The 18,239-nt window shown below is 38.4% G+C and overlaps 1 protein-coding gene across 1 annotated transcript in view; it reads right to left on the bottom strand.

Annotated features, from left to right (window-relative positions):
• MTMR3 (myotubularin related protein 3) overlaps positions 1 to 18,239 on the bottom strand; it is an 82,344-nt gene that overhangs the window by 29,045 nt on the left and 35,060 nt on the right. The window contains exons 3-8 of the mRNA XM_009332031.1: positions 16,291 to 16,371; positions 15,814 to 15,903; positions 14,486 to 14,602; positions 6,947 to 7,029; positions 4,359 to 4,525; positions 332 to 428 (exon numbers count right to left, since the gene is read on the bottom strand). Coding sequence (XP_009330306.1) covers positions 332 to 428; positions 4,359 to 4,525; positions 6,947 to 7,029; positions 14,486 to 14,602; positions 15,814 to 15,903; positions 16,291 to 16,293 — 557 coding nt within the window. The 5' untranslated portion in view covers positions 16,294 to 16,371. The remainder of the gene's footprint in view (positions 1 to 331; positions 429 to 4,358; positions 4,526 to 6,946; positions 7,030 to 14,485; positions 14,603 to 15,813; positions 15,904 to 16,290; positions 16,372 to 18,239) is intronic.

Raw genomic sequence — 18,239 nt, 5'->3', positions numbered from 1 at the left:
AAAAAATGCTTCTAAAAAAGTTCAATCAAGCTCCACGCTTTGCTCACTTTAAGGCTTCCCTTTCTTCCACTAGAATGCTTATTCTCCAAGAAGTCCTCCAGCAAGCATATCAAAATCTGGTATTTCTAAGCCTACAAAAATTGTAGCAGCTAATAAAATATTAAATAATACTTTAAAAGCAGATTTTTTCTATAAAACAACAAAAAATCATAATTCTAATTGTCCCTTATTAGGAACTGTAGAACCTGGAAAAAGTTCCAGTAATGTGCTATAACAAAATTGGTGTTTTGAGATGCCATTTGGCTGCGAATCAGCAGCCCACATAACTTACTTGTACTTCTCATTGATGTTGGAGATCCTCCAGGCATTGTTCATATCAAAACCCATCCGCTCCACTTCATTTTTAAACCTTGAAGTTACATGTTCTCCTGGGTATCAAAAGCAGAGAGAGAAAATAAATGCGAAATAAGAAGTAAGATTCCTACCTTTCAAAATAGTTAAGAGAAAGACACCACTGCACTCACACTTATTAAAAGCTGAAAAGAGAAAGGAACTGTCCAAAAACACCACCTACATTTCACAACCCTATTTTGAAAATCCGTATCAGGAGAACCACAGCCTGTATTGATGGCTCTCCCCGGTCAACTCTCCAGAAACGTCGAAGTCCATCAAGGACTTTTTGCTCTGAAATGACCAGCTTGTGGAAATTCATGTAAGAAACAGTAACACTGCAGACTGGAACCAAGCACATCAGCAAAACCAATTTAGATCCATCAGCAGTCATAGTGGGAAAACGCTAGTAGTTTTTCTTTTCTGAAGTTCAGAAGAATTTTGTATCAACGAGAAGAATGTCAAGCTCTGGTCTGACTGATATGTGAAGGGGTAATATATGGCATGTGGTCTGGAACTTGGGCAATCTCCATTTAGTATGCAATTTCAGCCACAGGTTTCCTGTATGGCTCTAGGCAAGCCCTGTAATTTAACCTGCATCTCAGTTTTCCATCTATAAATTGGACATTATTCCTCCGTGAGTCATGTGGAGATATGAAGATAAAAAAGCATAAATGATTGTTTGACACAAACATGAGTCACAAGAGCCTCACAAATTCCTGGATTAATATATTAAAGGAACTGGAATGAGCGCCGTTTATTTCTTAGACGCTTTTTTAAAAGTATCAAAATACAATTGAAAAATACACAACGGCAATAAAGAATAATTATTCTGACAGATAGAAAGTCTAGAGAATTAGAAGGTACCCAATCAACATGTAGAAGAGAATAACATACAAAATTTCCAGGTTCACAGAGCTAAGAAATGTGATAAATCTAATGAGCATGTCAGCAACACTAGATAAAATGATTATAAAAGTCTGTCCATTGCTTGTCTCTTTAAATTACTGCATCATTAAATCTTGAGGCAGAGCATCACCCAACAGGGGAAAAAAAATCTGTTGAAAAATTAATGCTTTAAGTTTTACATCTTTCCATTATATATTTCAGAAAACCTTTAAAGTCTTTCAATACCCAAGATATATGTAGATACATATTTATCTCCAAGATATAAATGTACACGTCTGAAACAATTTTTTATGTGACAGTACAGAACAATTAGAGATAAATATAGAGAAATAGGTAAATTAAGAATAAAGATAGCAGCCTAACTGCAGGACTGAATTGAAAGAAAAGCTATAACGTTATTCATTCCTACAGGTCAGATCATACACTGAAAATGGTACTTTGCAAATCTAGACATGCTTTACAATATGGACAGCGTGCAAGAGATCTGCATAATGAAATTATTTTTCTTACGCTTTTTGAAAGGTAAAATGTGAGAATGACACTGTGTGCAAATAGAGAATATTCACTCTTCAAGGCACATGGCGGTGAAATCTATGGACCTGACTGACCTTCATCCCTTACTCCCTTTACATCGTCTCACTGGTACAACAGTACCATAAAAAAGAAATAGTTCTGCCTCCTGTGTCGTGCATTTTCTGCAGAAGGCTACTCTCAGTACCACACAGGCACGGTAGTTCTGCTCTAGCTTCCTTATCGCCAGATTAATTAGACTGGCGCTTGCCAACAATTTCCCACTTCTCCCGTGAACTCTGCATGAGCTTGAATTTATTATCTTCTAGCCACCTACTCAAATAGATCAGCTGCCTGAGTCCGTTCTACAAAAGCTGGATGGCTCCACAGAGATGGCAGCTCTGCGAGGAGCCCTTTGATCCTTTGTCAAGTGCAGAGGTGAAACTGGGACAACACATTCCAGCCAGACAACCACCTCTGTCACGTCCTTCCTTAGCAGTGACTTTTTAAAAAAAAAAACAAACCAAACACACACAAGTTTTATTGGAACAGCAGCATGCTCTTGCAGCACTGAGGATGGGCTTCACTATCAGCTGCTTTGAGGAATGGTCATTAAAACTTGTGATACATCCTTAAGGATTTTTCTGGATAGCAAATGAGAATACTGGAAATATCCCCAGTCATCGATGCTGCATACTGCTAGTGGGTTTTAAGAGAAATACTTAAAACTACATGAAAATGAAATATTCTGTTTGATTTCTCCCTCTTAATTTTTCAGCTACTGTGCGTGTAGTGAAATCATAGATTTTCCTCTGAGAAATGAAACCCTAGCCTTAACATTTTGCCCGTTCCTCCTGAAATGCTGGTATTTTAAGAGGCATGTTGAGCCAAGGTGGATAATCTTTTCAAAGCATCCCAATCAACTCTCAAAATCAGAGAAAAAGCAAGCTATACATTTTGTCAACTTGTGCCTTCTCACTATAAAAGCTGATCTTGTGAGCCACAGTTCGTATCTCCCATTACGTACATGGGTAACAACTTGCATTTTTTCCCCAGAAGTTGATACTTAGATAGATTTTGAAGCAATTTAGTATTTTTGTCCATATCTACCAAATATTGGGCTCCTTGGATGTAAAAAAATAAATGACAATGTATTGGGATTAACTTCTTCAATTACATTCCCATAGATTTATTTCAACTGTAATTTAACTCCTTAGAAGGAGAATATCTACCACCAGAAATAAGCAAGCTACAGGGAAGAAGCTACTACATTAAAGAAAATTATTTGATAGACACACCTACAAGAAAAAACTTTGATTGCTAAAAGTTAATAAAAAGGTGAATGCTGCTTCTTATCCTAACCTAGTGTTAGGTTGAAGCCCGTCTGTTTCAGTGAGGAAGAGAGAAGGACTACAAAGAGATTTAGCAAGCCATCTACATGGTTGGACTCGATGATCTTAGAGGTCTCTTCCAACCTTAATGATTCTATGTCTGCTATCTTCCAGTTCCTGAATTTAGTTAGGAGGGAAAAGACCTGAGTTTCAAATTCTGCTCTGAGGACTTTTTTTGCCTTTTTTCAGGAACTGCTAACATAAAGTGTGTAAAGTGCTGCAGGAACAGGAACCAGAACCAAGGAGCACCTCCTCCCACTTGCGTGCTACCTCAACTGCTCTTCCTTGGGCGCCAAAGGGGTTACAGTCTTTGCTCAGCCCCAGACCGGCTTCAGCAATAAGGACAGAATGACACTAACATTCCTCAACCTGAAAATTGGGACACTTTTCTCAGATATGTGAATTGTGAGCGAAGAGAGCCTCAGACTGGAGAGGGCCTGGAACTCAGATTTCCTTACATTCAAACAAGTGCTATAACCACCAACATCCCAATTTTTAGCTTTTATTTACTTGTAGGCTTCTAAAATTTTCCAGCAAGGACGGTATCTCACTAAAATAGGTCGCTGTCTTGCAGCTGTGAATGAACCTCAGGAGCAGCTCAGGGACTTCCTTCCCCTTCATCTCCTGCTCCTCAACATCCATGTTGAAGACCACTGTTCTAGGCAATTACAAAAAATGCGGGCACAATCAATACAAAATGTTTTAGATTCAAAGTTTCTGCCATGGTGAACAAAACGTTAGTAGTAGTATAAATGAGTGACTGACTAAATCAAATCCACCACAATGATTTCCTCAGGATATTCAGGTACTGCTTTGCATATTGATCCCAAAGTAGCTATGGTGGGAGCTAATCTCTCCTTTGTTCAGACAGAACAAAATTCAGACTGTGCGGCAGACATGCAAGACGTTAAAGGACACCTCACTGTAAGTGAAGGTGTGCTATACCTATATAATTACCACATACAGTATATTCACCAGCTAGTGAAGAAGTGCAAGAACTTGCATACAAAAAAAATCCCATACTGGAATTTTCTGGGTTCAATTTACAACAGCACAGACTAAATTTGTTTATAACTTTTTTTGAAAATTCTGGATTTCAGCAAACAGGCAGTTACTAGTCAATGCATTTGTCATGATCCCCAAAGCGTTTCCACATACCTGGCCGACACAAATCCCCGTGCTGTTCCTTTTCACTAGCATATACCTCCATACACCAAGCGTGATAGGCAAATGAGAAAAGGTCTTCTATCTTCGAAGGAGGGCGGATGGCATTGTTCAGTCGCTTAAGCCAATCTTGACACTGCTCAAAAGTAGAAAACTGACACCTGTCCCAGAAACAAACATTTATCTATTAATTTTCAGTAGAAGATGCCAGACTATGAGATCTGACAGGCTACGAAAACACCTGTGAAAGCACACAGTGAGAACAAACACCTTATCGATAACTTGGTTCTGCTTCTACATACATTCTAATGGATAGTAAAAATGAAACCTTTGGATGTTAGTAAAGAAATACACACTTAGAAGTCAAAATAAATTGCTTTCCTGTGAGCAGGAAAGCAATGTTATGTGTGAATAAATCAGCGGTATGCCCTACTAGTCATGAATGAGGGAGACATTTATGCATACGTTTACTATAAACCAAGGACGACAACACTGAGTTCGGTCTGCAGCTTTCACACTATCAAAGACAGGAATGCGTTACAGCGACTTGCTGACTGGTGGTCTCAGATGGAAACTCACAAAACCATCATGTACATTGTAATCTATGCATCGTATTGCCGTAAACAAGAACCCATTTTTCATCAGACATAGGAGAAATATCCATTTGATTAATATCCTTAATTTGAGAATAATGAGGACAAACTCCAGTATCTGAAATCTTACATTATTCCCCTATCTCATATGCCAAGATTCTCCTTCTGGCCTTGGTGGGAAGCACAAACAATGTTTTTGAAACTGAGCTTTGTCTAACGTTACAGACTAACAACAACTAGCAAGAATATTCCCTGTGCAGAAGAAACTAGTCTTCAAAGCAGTATATTAAAATTACATTAGCTTGTCTTTTCAAAGGATTCCTGGACCCTTTAGAATAAAAGGGTGGAAATAAGATCAGTGATTTATTTTGCTCTGACAGATTTCTTCAAGATTTTATCATTATTAAATATTCACCAAGTATTTACACTCAGCTCAGGCTGTGTTCTACTGCATTCATGGTTAATGATAACATCTGCATTCTCTAAGGGCAGGATTTATTAACCCTACCTGCAAATATCTAAAAGTCAGTCAGTGGAAAGAAAAAGACAAGTCCAACTCATGGAACGTGTCTAAATAGCTGCGAGGAACTGCAGCCTGGAGGTGTTCATTTCCCATCACTGACTACAAAGCAGGCCGAGACAACTAGCTCAGACGGGATAATTCTCTATTAAATGTCCATAGTCAGACAAGATACAGCTCACCCTAAAGACCCCATTATTTTCTTTCTAAATTCTAATAATAGTGTTGCAAATAACAAGTACTATCTTCACGTGAGCCCTGTTATTCAAAACACAAACTACTTTGTTTGTGAAAAAGAACACGCACATGTTCTACATCTGGTATCTCAGCCCCATACTTCATGATCTTCCAACGGCCACTGTCACCAAGTACTGATTCTCGGAGATGCAATTTTGAAGGGAAACTTATAAGGAAGGGCATAAATACAAATAATTTGTATTCGTTCTACAATTGAAGAGAAATAACAAATTAATGTAGAGAGGAAGGGTGACTTTCTTAAATGTCAAGAGCTACAAGTTAAGAGGAAGTTAAATATTTAATTCAAATTAAACTAAATATTACTTCTAAAGTAAAATCAGTCCTCATCAAAACACAGCATTTCAGGAAGCAGCTGGCCTGTTAAACATTCCGAGTGCTCAGATATGACTGGGGCTCATTTCATTATACAAAAGGTACTGCCAGCAAACATTTAATCAAAAAGAAATGTTCCTTTCTTGTTAATTAAAGTTTATAGATCAAAATTAATTTCTGCCGCAGAGAAGTAGGAAATAGCTGTAGCTCAGGCTCAGTAGCTCAGAGACTCCTGGGGCAGACTGAAGTCTGCTGAAGGACAAGCGTAAATAAATACTCCCTTCTACACGATGCTGTCTACTTTACTGGGATACAGAGTGGGTTGCAGACCTGGCTTTACCTTATCCCCTCATTTTCTTTTCCAGCAGGCCACTATGCCTTAAGGATAGCAACTGTACCCTCACAGCCGTTAAAAATGCCGGGTGGCTGATGCTATCCAGACTGAAAGTTTCACGTAGAACTGCACAAGCCACACACCTTAACCCTCCAAACCCCGAATCTTGATTAAACACTTTTCCAAGAAGTGTGTGTTTCAGTGGTTTTACCTAGCTCTGTATCTTGTAACTAATTGAAGCAATACATTATAACTGACTGTAAGGCAGGGAAAACGCAGTGAGACTAAAATTAATTTCAGAATAAAATCAAGATCAGCCACTTAGGCTCAGACCAAGGTTTGCTGCTATGCTGTATCATAGCAAGCAAAAATGCAGACCATCTTGCTCCTGTCCTCTTTACAAAAATGCCCAGTTATCATTTGCAAAATCAGACAAAAGAAAACCTTTTGAGGGAAAGCAAGTCCACTACGTAAGAAAAAAACCATTTCCTTACAACGCCACAGCTGTCCGCAGCATGCGGAAAGCAAAGTTACCCCCCCCATTCAACATTCAGCCTATTCATACCTTATAACCTTGCAGTCTTTGCAAGTCAAATGAAGCTGAAATATATCACGGCACTCAACGCTTTCTATAAGCTGCAATGGAACCTGCAATTAAAAAGATTATATAATTTTATTTCAAACAGCACTAACACTGTAATTTCTTTGCATATCTCACAAGGATTTATTATAGGACTACGTGGAGTCTGAAAAGACAGAGAAAAACAAAGAAATCTAAGTATAACTACTTCAACAGCTCTGAAGTATGGTACCATGTTACAGTAGTTTCAGCTCCGTTGCTGTATAGTCCAAAAACCTTAAGGGATCACATGAAAACAGCTGAGAAGACTGCAGCACTGGTGACAAACGTGAAGGCAGGAAAAGCAGCAGAAACCCACAAGCTCCTCCCTCATGGAAGCATCTTTCTCTCTCAGAGGTCCAAATTTAGGGATCTTGGGACTACAATTTTAGCTGTTGGCATCAAAAATGAAGTGCTAAGCAAGATATCCCTTAACAGACTGCTGCAGTCTAGATGCTTGTTATATGGAAATATCCCATATTTCCTCTTGAGGGAAAAACCATTTGGCCTGTTTAGACCAACAATGGTGATCGCAGACGCCATGTTTAGAGTAATAATGCTGAATCATTCATTTTTAAAGGTGCATTTATATGCACTTCTGTTTTATGGCACATGTAACTAGCAGAAGCTTGATCAGGCAAAACAGGTAAGCACATGCAAGTACCTTTAAAGATAAGAAGAAACCACAAGATGAAAATATTAGTTTTCATTAACGTTTTTGGACCTTCACCCGAGACAGACAACTGTACATCATTGTTTTAAATGAATAAAAGTTAGTATTCAACTAATCTCACACATAACTGTCTAAATTCCAAACACAGAGGATTTAGCTAATTCCTATAATAAACATGAAGAGTAAGACTGTTTGTTTATTAGATTATACTGAACATTACACAAGGCAACAAAACCTCTGCCATCGAGACCCTTCAATGCAAAGGCTATCAGAGAAACATTCAAATGCTCTGTTATCATCTTTGCCATCAGAGGAGTATGATCCAGCAGTTTAAGTTCTGGCTTGGGGCTTACAAGATGTGGCTGTAAGACCCTGCTCTGCCAGTGCCTTTCCACATGACTCTGGGCAAGCCCTTGAAGGTCACCTCCAATCAAGGATCTGGGGTGAGAAATCAAGACAGCTTCTACTCAGGCACCACAAAGCTTAAAAAGTACCTGATTTCAGTGGAATGAAAAAAGGAAATGGAACTAAAAACAGTAGGCAAGGGAAGGAGATGTCTCAGAAATAGGAAGAACAGGAAAACTTACTTTGAGCATGAAGATGCCTAGAGAAAGCTAATGGTAAACGCTGTGCCCAGGAGAGTGATCAAAACTCTCATGTCTCTTGGGAAGGCAGGCACGCAGCTCACAGCTGCACTGCCCGCTTCCCTGCCAACTCAAAAGTTGGAGTCCAGAGTCCTCGTCTGAATGCAAAAGCTCAAAGAATTGCCCAGAGCCCACCATTCCCAAAATACAACAGACAGGTATTGTTTTAATACTCAACCCGTATCCTTGCTCTTGGCAGACAGCAACCAAGAAGCAGTGCTGGACTCTCCTTAGCTGGAGAAAGTACTAACCCTCATCTCCCATGACCAGCGAGGCTGGTACAGGTGAGTTATTGGTTGTTCCTTTTGTTGTAACTGGACCGTTAAAGAACAGAAAATTCACACGCAAGGAGACTAGAGAAGGTGGTGTCTGACTCGACAGCCCAGTAGTTTGGGTATTCAAATAAAGCTGGAACTTGAATTTTGGTCCATGTTTTCAGCATTATTACTGTTTTAAGGTCTGTGATAGTCTAATATCAATTACGTAACTAGAAACACGAAGGGGGACATGAAATGAGGATTCCCTCCTGTGAGATAAGCCCCCTCTTTATTTGCCATCCTTAAGCTCAAACTGACTGCAGTGTCACCTGCAGAGAATAAGTACAGGGAAGGTGCTGATAGACTTAAATACCGACGTAACGAGTATTTAAATGCATTACAGACAAGATCAGATGTACTGTTGCTATAATTAATCTTTTTATTTTAACTGCTAATTTCTTCCATGCCTTCTCCTACTTGATTCTAGTCTGCAAGGTAGATGAATTGTTGTGATAGTTTTGTCTAATAAATTAAGGGACTGGACCTCAGACTGGAGAATCTTCCATTCTTTCGTCCCGACTGGACAGCCTCACAGACACCCAATAAACTATTTAAATCTACCATTGAATTACACGGCACCAACATGGAAAGTAAGGTACCTTTCCCCAACTAAATGAGTTAAGATTCTAGGAGACTTGCTGTTTCAGTCAAATGCTGCTTTGTCTGTTAATATTCCTCCCCCAACCCTCTTTTATTGCATTTTTTCCCACGTCCATCTTAATTTAAGCCATTCTTCACCTGCTCCCTCCTCCTAGCAGCCTGGTTCTGGCCCCTCTTCCTCCTGTCTGCACTCTAATGACATACTAAGTATTCTTCTACTCCTGCATTATTTTTAATTTCCTTCTTTCAAAGTCACTCTTTGTTCTATGCCCTTTCAGTTTGCCCTCTGCTCAACAGCCATTCTTTTTTCTCTTGACAGTCTCCATGCAGCTCACCATCTATTTCCTTAGAATCTGCTGGTTTTTCTTCAGGGCAACCTTCATATCAATCTTTTTAATTTTCTTTTCTAGTCATAAAAATCTGTCCTCTGATCCCCTTGCATTTTCAATCTCCTTCCTGTCCATTATTCTTCCCCCAGTAAAACTCTGTAACATTATCTGCCTTCATTCCCCATTCTTTCCCACTGATAACCTTCAATTTTCATTGTTAGGTTTTTCAGGCTGATGCATGCAGAAAGGCAGACACCCGGTGCAGTTAGCTTGCTCTTGAAAGAGACATCAATTCTATTTGCAGGCACTTCACCATATAATAATGGCTATCGAAATAAAGCAGTGGAGAAGCAATCATTCTTGCTTTTCTAAGAATAAACATGCATTGTTATCCAAGGCCAATCATATAGCATTACAGAGAGTACTAGAGCATCGTACTCTGGCAGTATCTGCCTCGACTGTCTCTTCTTTAAAATTACCTCATTTTAAACAATAGTAACATTCTACAACTCAAACTTTTTCTTTTGGAAATTTTTTTTTAAATTATTTTAATTACTGGAACTGTCTGTTATCTAACAGCAGCGCAAGATATATTTAGAGAAATATACCTCTGTAGTTAGAAAAAAACCAAGTTATGTTTACACTGCTGAAACAACCCACCCCGTGGCTCAATCCTTGACCACAACGCCAAGTGGTATGCAGTGGACCACGGCCAGGCTGCTAAAAGCCAGCCCCTTCACAAGTGGCTATGCTACATACTCTACCCTGTATACCATTTTGGCCCGAGTCTCTCCAGGACACCACGTAGCATCCAGGGGCCATAAGCTGTAATTAGTACTTTCTTCTTGTTTTCCCAGTTCAGAGCATGAAATAATGTCAGGGTTATGTCACAGACTGGTTCCCTTAAACAGCACGAGGCCAAGGCTACGTGCTGTATGTCCTGAAGCATGGTATAATATGACATATGGAGGAACTGAGGATGCAAGGTCAGCTCAGAAGGTCTTCAAGGACTCTCCTAGGTGGAGAGAGGTGAATCCCCCCAGGTGCAATCCTGTTCATATAACCCACAAGGAGTACCTGAAGCCAATTTTGCTTTTAATTACAACTAATTACACTTAGGTTTTGTCTTGAAGGCAATCATTTAGTCACCCCTCTGCTTTCACAATTAACATGCATGCAGTGTGAACAATTTGAGCATCAGGACCTGAGAACAAAACAAGGCCTAAGCTGCTGTTCAGCACAGATGAACCACAACTGTGCTACCTATGTAAGGAACACACCAAACCAACCATTTTCCCATTAAAGGCCAAGCAAGTGAAAGCTCATACTAAAACTCACTTAATCACCAAGACTGAAAGTCTCTCTCGTCTTGCCAGCATGACTTTTTTTTTAATTGTGTCCAAAATCTACTATTTGCAAGAGGCTACATACAAGTCCATAGTTTCACAAACGACACTAAAATTTTAATTCTTCCGTAAATGCAGTTAGCTTACAGGGAGAAAAATGATTAGACAGAAACACTCACCAGCTGCAAAGTTTGAAATTTTCTTCAGGAAAGGCAATCAATAGAGATTGGCCTGGGAACCAAACTTCCCATGTGCACTGAGAGATCACTGTTGCGTCTGCATTTTTATCCCATGGATAAATGTAAGTCAACACTTTTGAATGTCATAATCCCTCCAATTTATGCATGGTCTACTGGATCTTTTGGTTTTGCATTTAAAACACCATGTTCCTATTACTACTGTGGTCTAGGAAATTATCCATGGAAAAGATTTAAGCATACAGCCATTTTCTGCAGTGTTGCAATGTGAGCATTATCAACTTACATTTAAATGTATTTAAGAAATACATTTAAATGTATTTCTTTTCAAGCACAGGTGCAGCAAGTGATGTAGCAGCATTGTGCTACTTACTGAGGTTTCACAAGCATCATTTTGACAGCCAGTCTATTGAATTGTGAACAAAAAGAGAACAGTGAGGTAAAAAAAAAACCGAAGACCAGGAATCCATTTTTAACTGGATTCCATTTCCTTCACGCAGTTGCCTTTACTAAGGGCAAGTAGTTGACATGCCTACTGCTTTCGCTGGAGGACCATGAGAATATCCCACCTGCTTCAGGAGGAGATGCCTGCATAGAACAGCTGCACATTCAGACACAGGGAATCAATTCGTTTCACAAGTACTGTAGTACAGGTATTCGCTAAGAATCCTCTTTCTTACGCAGAAGTACTTCTCTCCGCTGAGGTGACAAGGTCATTAGTGTGGCTGGACTTAGTCAGGATAGTGATTCTTATGAAAACCATTCAAAGTAATAAAAAAAACCCCAACTCCTAATGTTAGTAAACATTTATACATTTTTAAAAAGGTCTCCTTACAGGTGTTTTCTGAACAGCTCTAGCGATATAAAAACAGAAGGAAAGAATCAAGATGAACTCAATCAAAAATTACTCAGTGAAGATTTAATTTAGAAAATCATCATCTGATCAATAACCACACTCCAAATTTTAACAATTTAAGTATGGTTCCTAATTATCACAAGTAAGTTTTATGCTTAAAGATATTCCAAATCCTGTCTGCCTTGGATTCCAGTAGAGTTCATACTACGTTATTAGTGATGGTCATATACGGTTACAGAAGAATAATCTATATTCTGCTCTACCTCATACGCTATCTAATTGAATCTTCCCAGTTAATGATGACATATCAAGCAGGAATAACAACCTTGGCGATATCAGACAGAGCGAGAGGGCAGAATACTGGATATGAACGTCAGGGAAGCAAAATTAACATGGCAATACTGCCAAACTTTTATGGACTCTTTCCTGAACACAAAGAAAGAAGATCATTTAAGACGACATCAATTCTTGTTACTGCTCAAAAATATTAAATTGAAAATTCTTAAAAATTAATACCCCCAATTATCCTAAGGACAGTTATGACAGTAAGTGCAGTACACGCATTAGTGGCTTCTCTAATAAAGTAACTCTATCATTTCCTGGCATTCCCCAGGACAAACTCTTGATTTCTAGAGCTACTCGTTTCTCATGTCTCAGCTCCTTGTTTTTAAATATTGAGTCTTTTGCTTTTGTCAATTCTAGTTGCCAATTTCATACAACATTCAGACACTGAATTAAAAAAAAGAATCTAACAGTAAGTAATACAATATGGATTTAGCGTAGCAGGCCCCTTGGCAGAATTCAACCCTAGAATTCACGTTTGTGTCACAAAGCAGCAAAGGAATCCTATATAACACATGCCTCGTAACGCATCTTCTCTCTGTTGCCAGCAGCATGCACAGATGCGTCTGGCTGGCACCTAGCTGACCCCTGGCTGCCATTCCGATGCGTGGTGGCACTTACAGCTTAACTTTTAAGCCTCAAGTTATACTTCAGGATTGACTACAGAATGAGAGAAGTGAGAAGTAAAGTTATGCTACCTCTGCAGACGCACATACTTGTACCATCTCCTTTGTATGGTCAGCAGTGGAAGACAATAGCCCTTAAATTTCCAATTAAATTTTTGTCATCGTAACTTTTTTGCCATCATTTTGAGTAACTGCCATGTCCAGAAATAATACCATTATTTGCTGAAAAACCTCAGATCATCATGAATTTTAGCACTTTAATGCTGTACACAGATGTTCACCAGCCTAGCAGACATGCCTATTCAGCCTACTACATTGACAATTCATGAACTAAAATAGCACTCAAACTGATTAATGATAACTATGACACAGGCACATTTCAAAGTCTGTAGATAACATAGCTATGTGATTAGAGACAACATAAACCAGTAAAGATTGAGTGTCACTTAGTAAGTAACATTTTTTCAGAGTTAAAAATTCGGTTCTGGCACAAAACAATAAAAACAATTTAAATTTAAGATTAACATGGCATCAAAAATTAAATCAGTTAGGTGCACAGGAGATCCCACCGATGTTCCAGACCACTGTGTCGTATGTGTCTCAGTCATGTATGTGTTGGACACTTGTCAGTTCTTATATTTTGTTTCCCTTGCTTTTCCCAGCTTTGGAATAACACGCGGTTTTGGTGTTTTACACTTAACTCACCACTGCATAGTTCAGGATTTGTGACTGACACGTAGCAATTGCGAACAACTAGCCAGGGTCAGGATTAGTCTTGAAACACAGAGATTGGTAAAAACCCACCATCAGGAGAATAAAAAAAATATATACTTTGATTCTTTGGATTTTATTGTACTGGTTTTATTACAAATATCCACAAAGATATTTCTGTGCCATGTATAACATCCTATCAAATTCTATATAGTTCACAAATGGTATTACAACTAGTAAGACTAGTATATGTCAGCATTATACTACTGCAAAGGACTATACAATGCCCATTTAATTTATGTCTATGGTCATGAGTAGCTGGAGATGTAACAATTTTTAAGAACGGATACTTAGAGTAAAGCTCTTTAAAGAAATGCGTAGGCATCTGAAGATGAGGTCCGATTCACAGATCTCTTACATCAATGGCTGTACTCATACCATGCAACTTCAGTAGCTGGACCTACTTCCACCTTTTGAAGTTCCAAAAAAGGCAGCAATCTAGCTTAGGTGCTCCAAACAGCCCTTTGGAAGACGTTTGATTTCTCTACTGAATATATACAGAGCTTAGGGAGAACAAACAGCTGACACAGCCAGCTGTAAAGAGAACGTAAAGTTGAGTGATGTGAGGCTTCCTTACGAAGCCTGATTTTCAGAGGTGCCGAGTCATCTTTTGATGCCTAAACACGTTATCTGTTCTCCCTGAAAAATGTGGTTTGAACATCATAAAGAGGTTTTCATTACCACTAACCTTAAAGGCAGGATCACCGTACTTTTATCCTAAATTCTCTTATTTGGACTGAGTTCAGAACACCTGTGTTGCCATAGTAGCATGAATAACACTTACATTCACAACAGACTCCTTGAATTTGATGTGAAGCCTGTAATTAGAAAGTGCAATGATGGCATCCTCTGCTCGTCCTACATACTCCGTGCTCTCGCCATGAAGTTCAATGAACGGGACCTTCGGAACGGCAAGAAAAATCTTTCAGAAACCATTTACCAAAAATATGTACCTCCTGTAAGCATACGCTCAAGCACACAACATCATAAAATCAAAATGAAACACTGCTGAGAATTCAGCCTAGCTATTACTGCTAAGAAGGGAAGTCTTGGGTAAGGTTGGTTCAGGTTAATTGTAGCCTTTTTTAAAAATGATTCCTCATTTTCTCTTAATTTTCCTGAGTACTAAGTGCTTGGTCAGGGAAAACAACGAATTTTTATGAAAAATCTGAGCAAAATATCCTCACGTTTTGGCAAGCAGTCTGACCAACCCCTTGACTTATGCTCTTGCTCCTTACTTAATGGAGAGTGGCATTTCCATAATGCTATTAAATTCATCCTAAAGTAGGCAAAACATATAAGATGAATAATCTTCTATGCTATTGGTCCCCAATATTCACTAAGCAAGCTCAGGCAACCAGCTTAGACTGAATACCTAAGTGCTACACAGCTGAAGTTGGACAAATCATACTTTTTGCTTCGTATTTCTCACTGCAATTATGAAAATGCATGACCTGCTGCTGTTTTATAAAGTTAGAAAACCTGCAGTCATGTTACATTGCACATAAAAATTGCAACTGTTTAATTAAAAATGTGACTTAAGCCAAATTTATCTGAGCTGAGTGAAAAGTGTAAATGCTCAACTTGAAAATAATCTGCTTTTACACCAACTTAGCTTAAATCAATTTAAAATATTTTCTATTAAAATGAAACAAACTACCTCTTCAGTTGATATAAGAGTGTCTACATGGATAAATCATTTGAACTAAATTGGTTTCCAAAGGAACTTTGGAAAACTAAGAAACCAAAAAAATATCCATTTTGTGCGACTTTTGGCTTCTCAGTAACAAGAAGTAATGGAAGTATTTAACTAGCTTAGTGTTATTTAAAAAAAAAAAAAAAAAAAAAGAGTTCTAAACTATGGGATAAAACCTACCACTTGAAATTACTACACAAGTAATGGCTATATTTCAGACACTCTAAGGAGTCTCTTGTAATACAACGCTTAAGTTCTCTGTCCTACCAACAGCACATGAGCATTTAAAAAGAAAATGTGTTTCTCCTATTACTGTGCTCAACTGCGAATGGAAATTCTACGGGAGAGGCCAGAGCATACATAGGTGAACTAGAGATACTGTGATCTTAACTGGCAAGGAGCAGCGTGGTGATTACCTGAAGGTTCTCATCCTCTCGGATCAGCTGCTTCCTGGGAAAAATCTGATTAGCCTGGATGCATTCAAGGCTGTGCTGAGTCTCTTCATCCTGAGAAACAAAGCGTTACAGTTAACTTCAGCACTGTCACTTGCTGCCTTCTTCACCACATACCATGCTATCAATGACCAATGAAAAGCTCAAACAGGATGAAGTGTTTAGAGAATTCAGGTATCAGTAACTTGTTGAAGTTACTAAACTTTCAAAGACAAGCACTCAAACAACTAAATATGATATGAGAAACAGGTTTCCTTCCTGCAGCCTGATTAATAAAGTCATAAAAAAGAAAAGACAGACTTGCAATAGCATTAGGAAAAAAAGCACTAGCCTAGCCTAGCGCTACACTTAAAATTCAACAACCCCACATGTCAACATTAATTCTCTAATGTTTGCGTCTATTCTGCTCTGTTACAGACCCTACAAACCCCTTTTGCTTACCATGACAGGCCCTGGATAGGAGGAGAAATCCTCGTCTTTACTCACAATACTTTGAGGCTCTTCTTCACTTACTATTAAAATCTAGAAAACCAGAAAAGTACAATGATGAAGTTAAATCAATTTTCTTTTGGCAAATAAATACAAATTAACTTTTAAAGACTGAGAATTCAGCTGTTGGAAAATTGCAAGCGAACAGTAATTACAAAAAAATGAAATCCATATAAACTAACTCTCCTGCGAAACAAAATTGTTTCAAAATGTGTCTGGCTCCTTCTGTTCATTCTGAAAAATCATCTTTGAATGTACTGCCGGGAGAATACTCGTCTGAATGCAGCCATTGGACCACTGTTTACATAATTTAAATTAAAACATGCCCACCCTTCTAGATCACCCTGAATTTTCGCCCAAGTCATTTGCAGATGGTGATTCACAAATACATAGGTTATAAAACCAAAGGGATCAACGAGATCATTTAGTCTGATCTGTTACGTAACACAGGTTGTCGGATCCTCCTCTTGTTTCAACTATGGCATATGAGTTAGAATTCATATACAGATAGAATGCCTCATTTTATAGTTACCACTCATTTTCTATGTCCACGGATGTATCAAAACATCCATTTTCTTGCACCGACCTTTCCAAGAGCTCCAGATCACTATACACTAGCAACTTGCTCTCTCCACTATCTAACAACCCCCCGATCTTTTATCATCTGCAAATTTTCTGGAAATATTAAAGAGCATACAGTCTTGAAGTTTATGCAACTGACCCTATTAGGAACTTAATGATTGAAGTGAATAAAGGAGTTACAATTTGATTTTGAGATTTATCTTATATTCAATTTTTTAAATTCAGGTAGGTTCTTCACGTTTAAAAAAAAAAAGGATTCATTCAGGTATTTTATGGGGTTTGCAGTCTACAGCACATAAAAGATACAAACAAAAATATCAGTCGAGTTCAGTCAGTTCTCAGTTCATATGTCACCTTACTTATAAATATATTTCAAATTATCGGTGTTGTGGTTGACAGAGAAAACCACTTCGAATCCATCAGCTCACATGCACACCACCACTGCAGGAAGCGCTAACGACATCCTGTATATTGTACAGAATATTTACAAAGGGAAAAGGAGCAGCAGATGCACATATTCTGAAACTAAAACATCCCACTGTCTAAAAATGATCAATGAGAAGAAAGCATTAGACTGTCCCCAAAACCTCTGTTAAACAGGAGCATCACAATAAACAAAATGCCTTTATGTCCCTGAAGTAGGGGAGAACAGCATATAGAAGCTTGCAAGTTGGTTCAAAATTGCACAGCTTGCAGAAGGACGTGTATGTGTGTGTATATACATAAAAAAGGAGGAAATTATGAGCATAATCGAGCTGGAACTGCCACTAATTCACTAAACATTAATGCAAAAAGTAGATACAAAATGCCAATTTTAAACAAACAAGAAAAACAAAAGCTAGAAGACTTGATAGAAGTCTCAATCTATCAACTATGGAAACTGATACGGAAAAATAAAAAAAACAGCACAGAAAATTCCACGCCTGCAAGAACAATGGAGAGTAGGAGCATTCTTTTAAGTTATCAGAAACAAAGGAAATCTAGAAATGCTATCTACCAACAGCAAGATGAAGATAGTATTATTGTTAGTATTGGTCTAAAAAAGGCAGAATTGTTTAACATTTTTGTTTCAAAAGAAGCAGGAGAAGAAGGATGGTTCATATGCAACCCATGCTGTAACTGATGAGAATATTCAAAGAATCACAATGATTAAAGCTAAAAAGGCCATAAATTCATCAGGTTTGATCTTTAATATATCAGAGGCCATAAAATTCCAGCCCTTGCGTTCAAAACAAGAGCATGTGCTTGGTTCCAGCATGACTTGGTATTTTACGTACGTTGTGTTTGAGTACGCTTATCTTCCAAAACCACGTCTACTC

This window comes from Pygoscelis adeliae, unplaced genomic scaffold, assembly GCF_000699105.1.
Source record: "Pygoscelis adeliae isolate BGI_AS28 unplaced genomic scaffold, ASM69910v1 Scaffold659, whole genome shotgun sequence".
NCBI classification, from domain to species: Eukaryota; Metazoa; Chordata; class Aves; order Sphenisciformes; family Spheniscidae; genus Pygoscelis; species Pygoscelis adeliae.
This window is presented reverse-complemented; position numbering and strand designations above follow the sequence as displayed.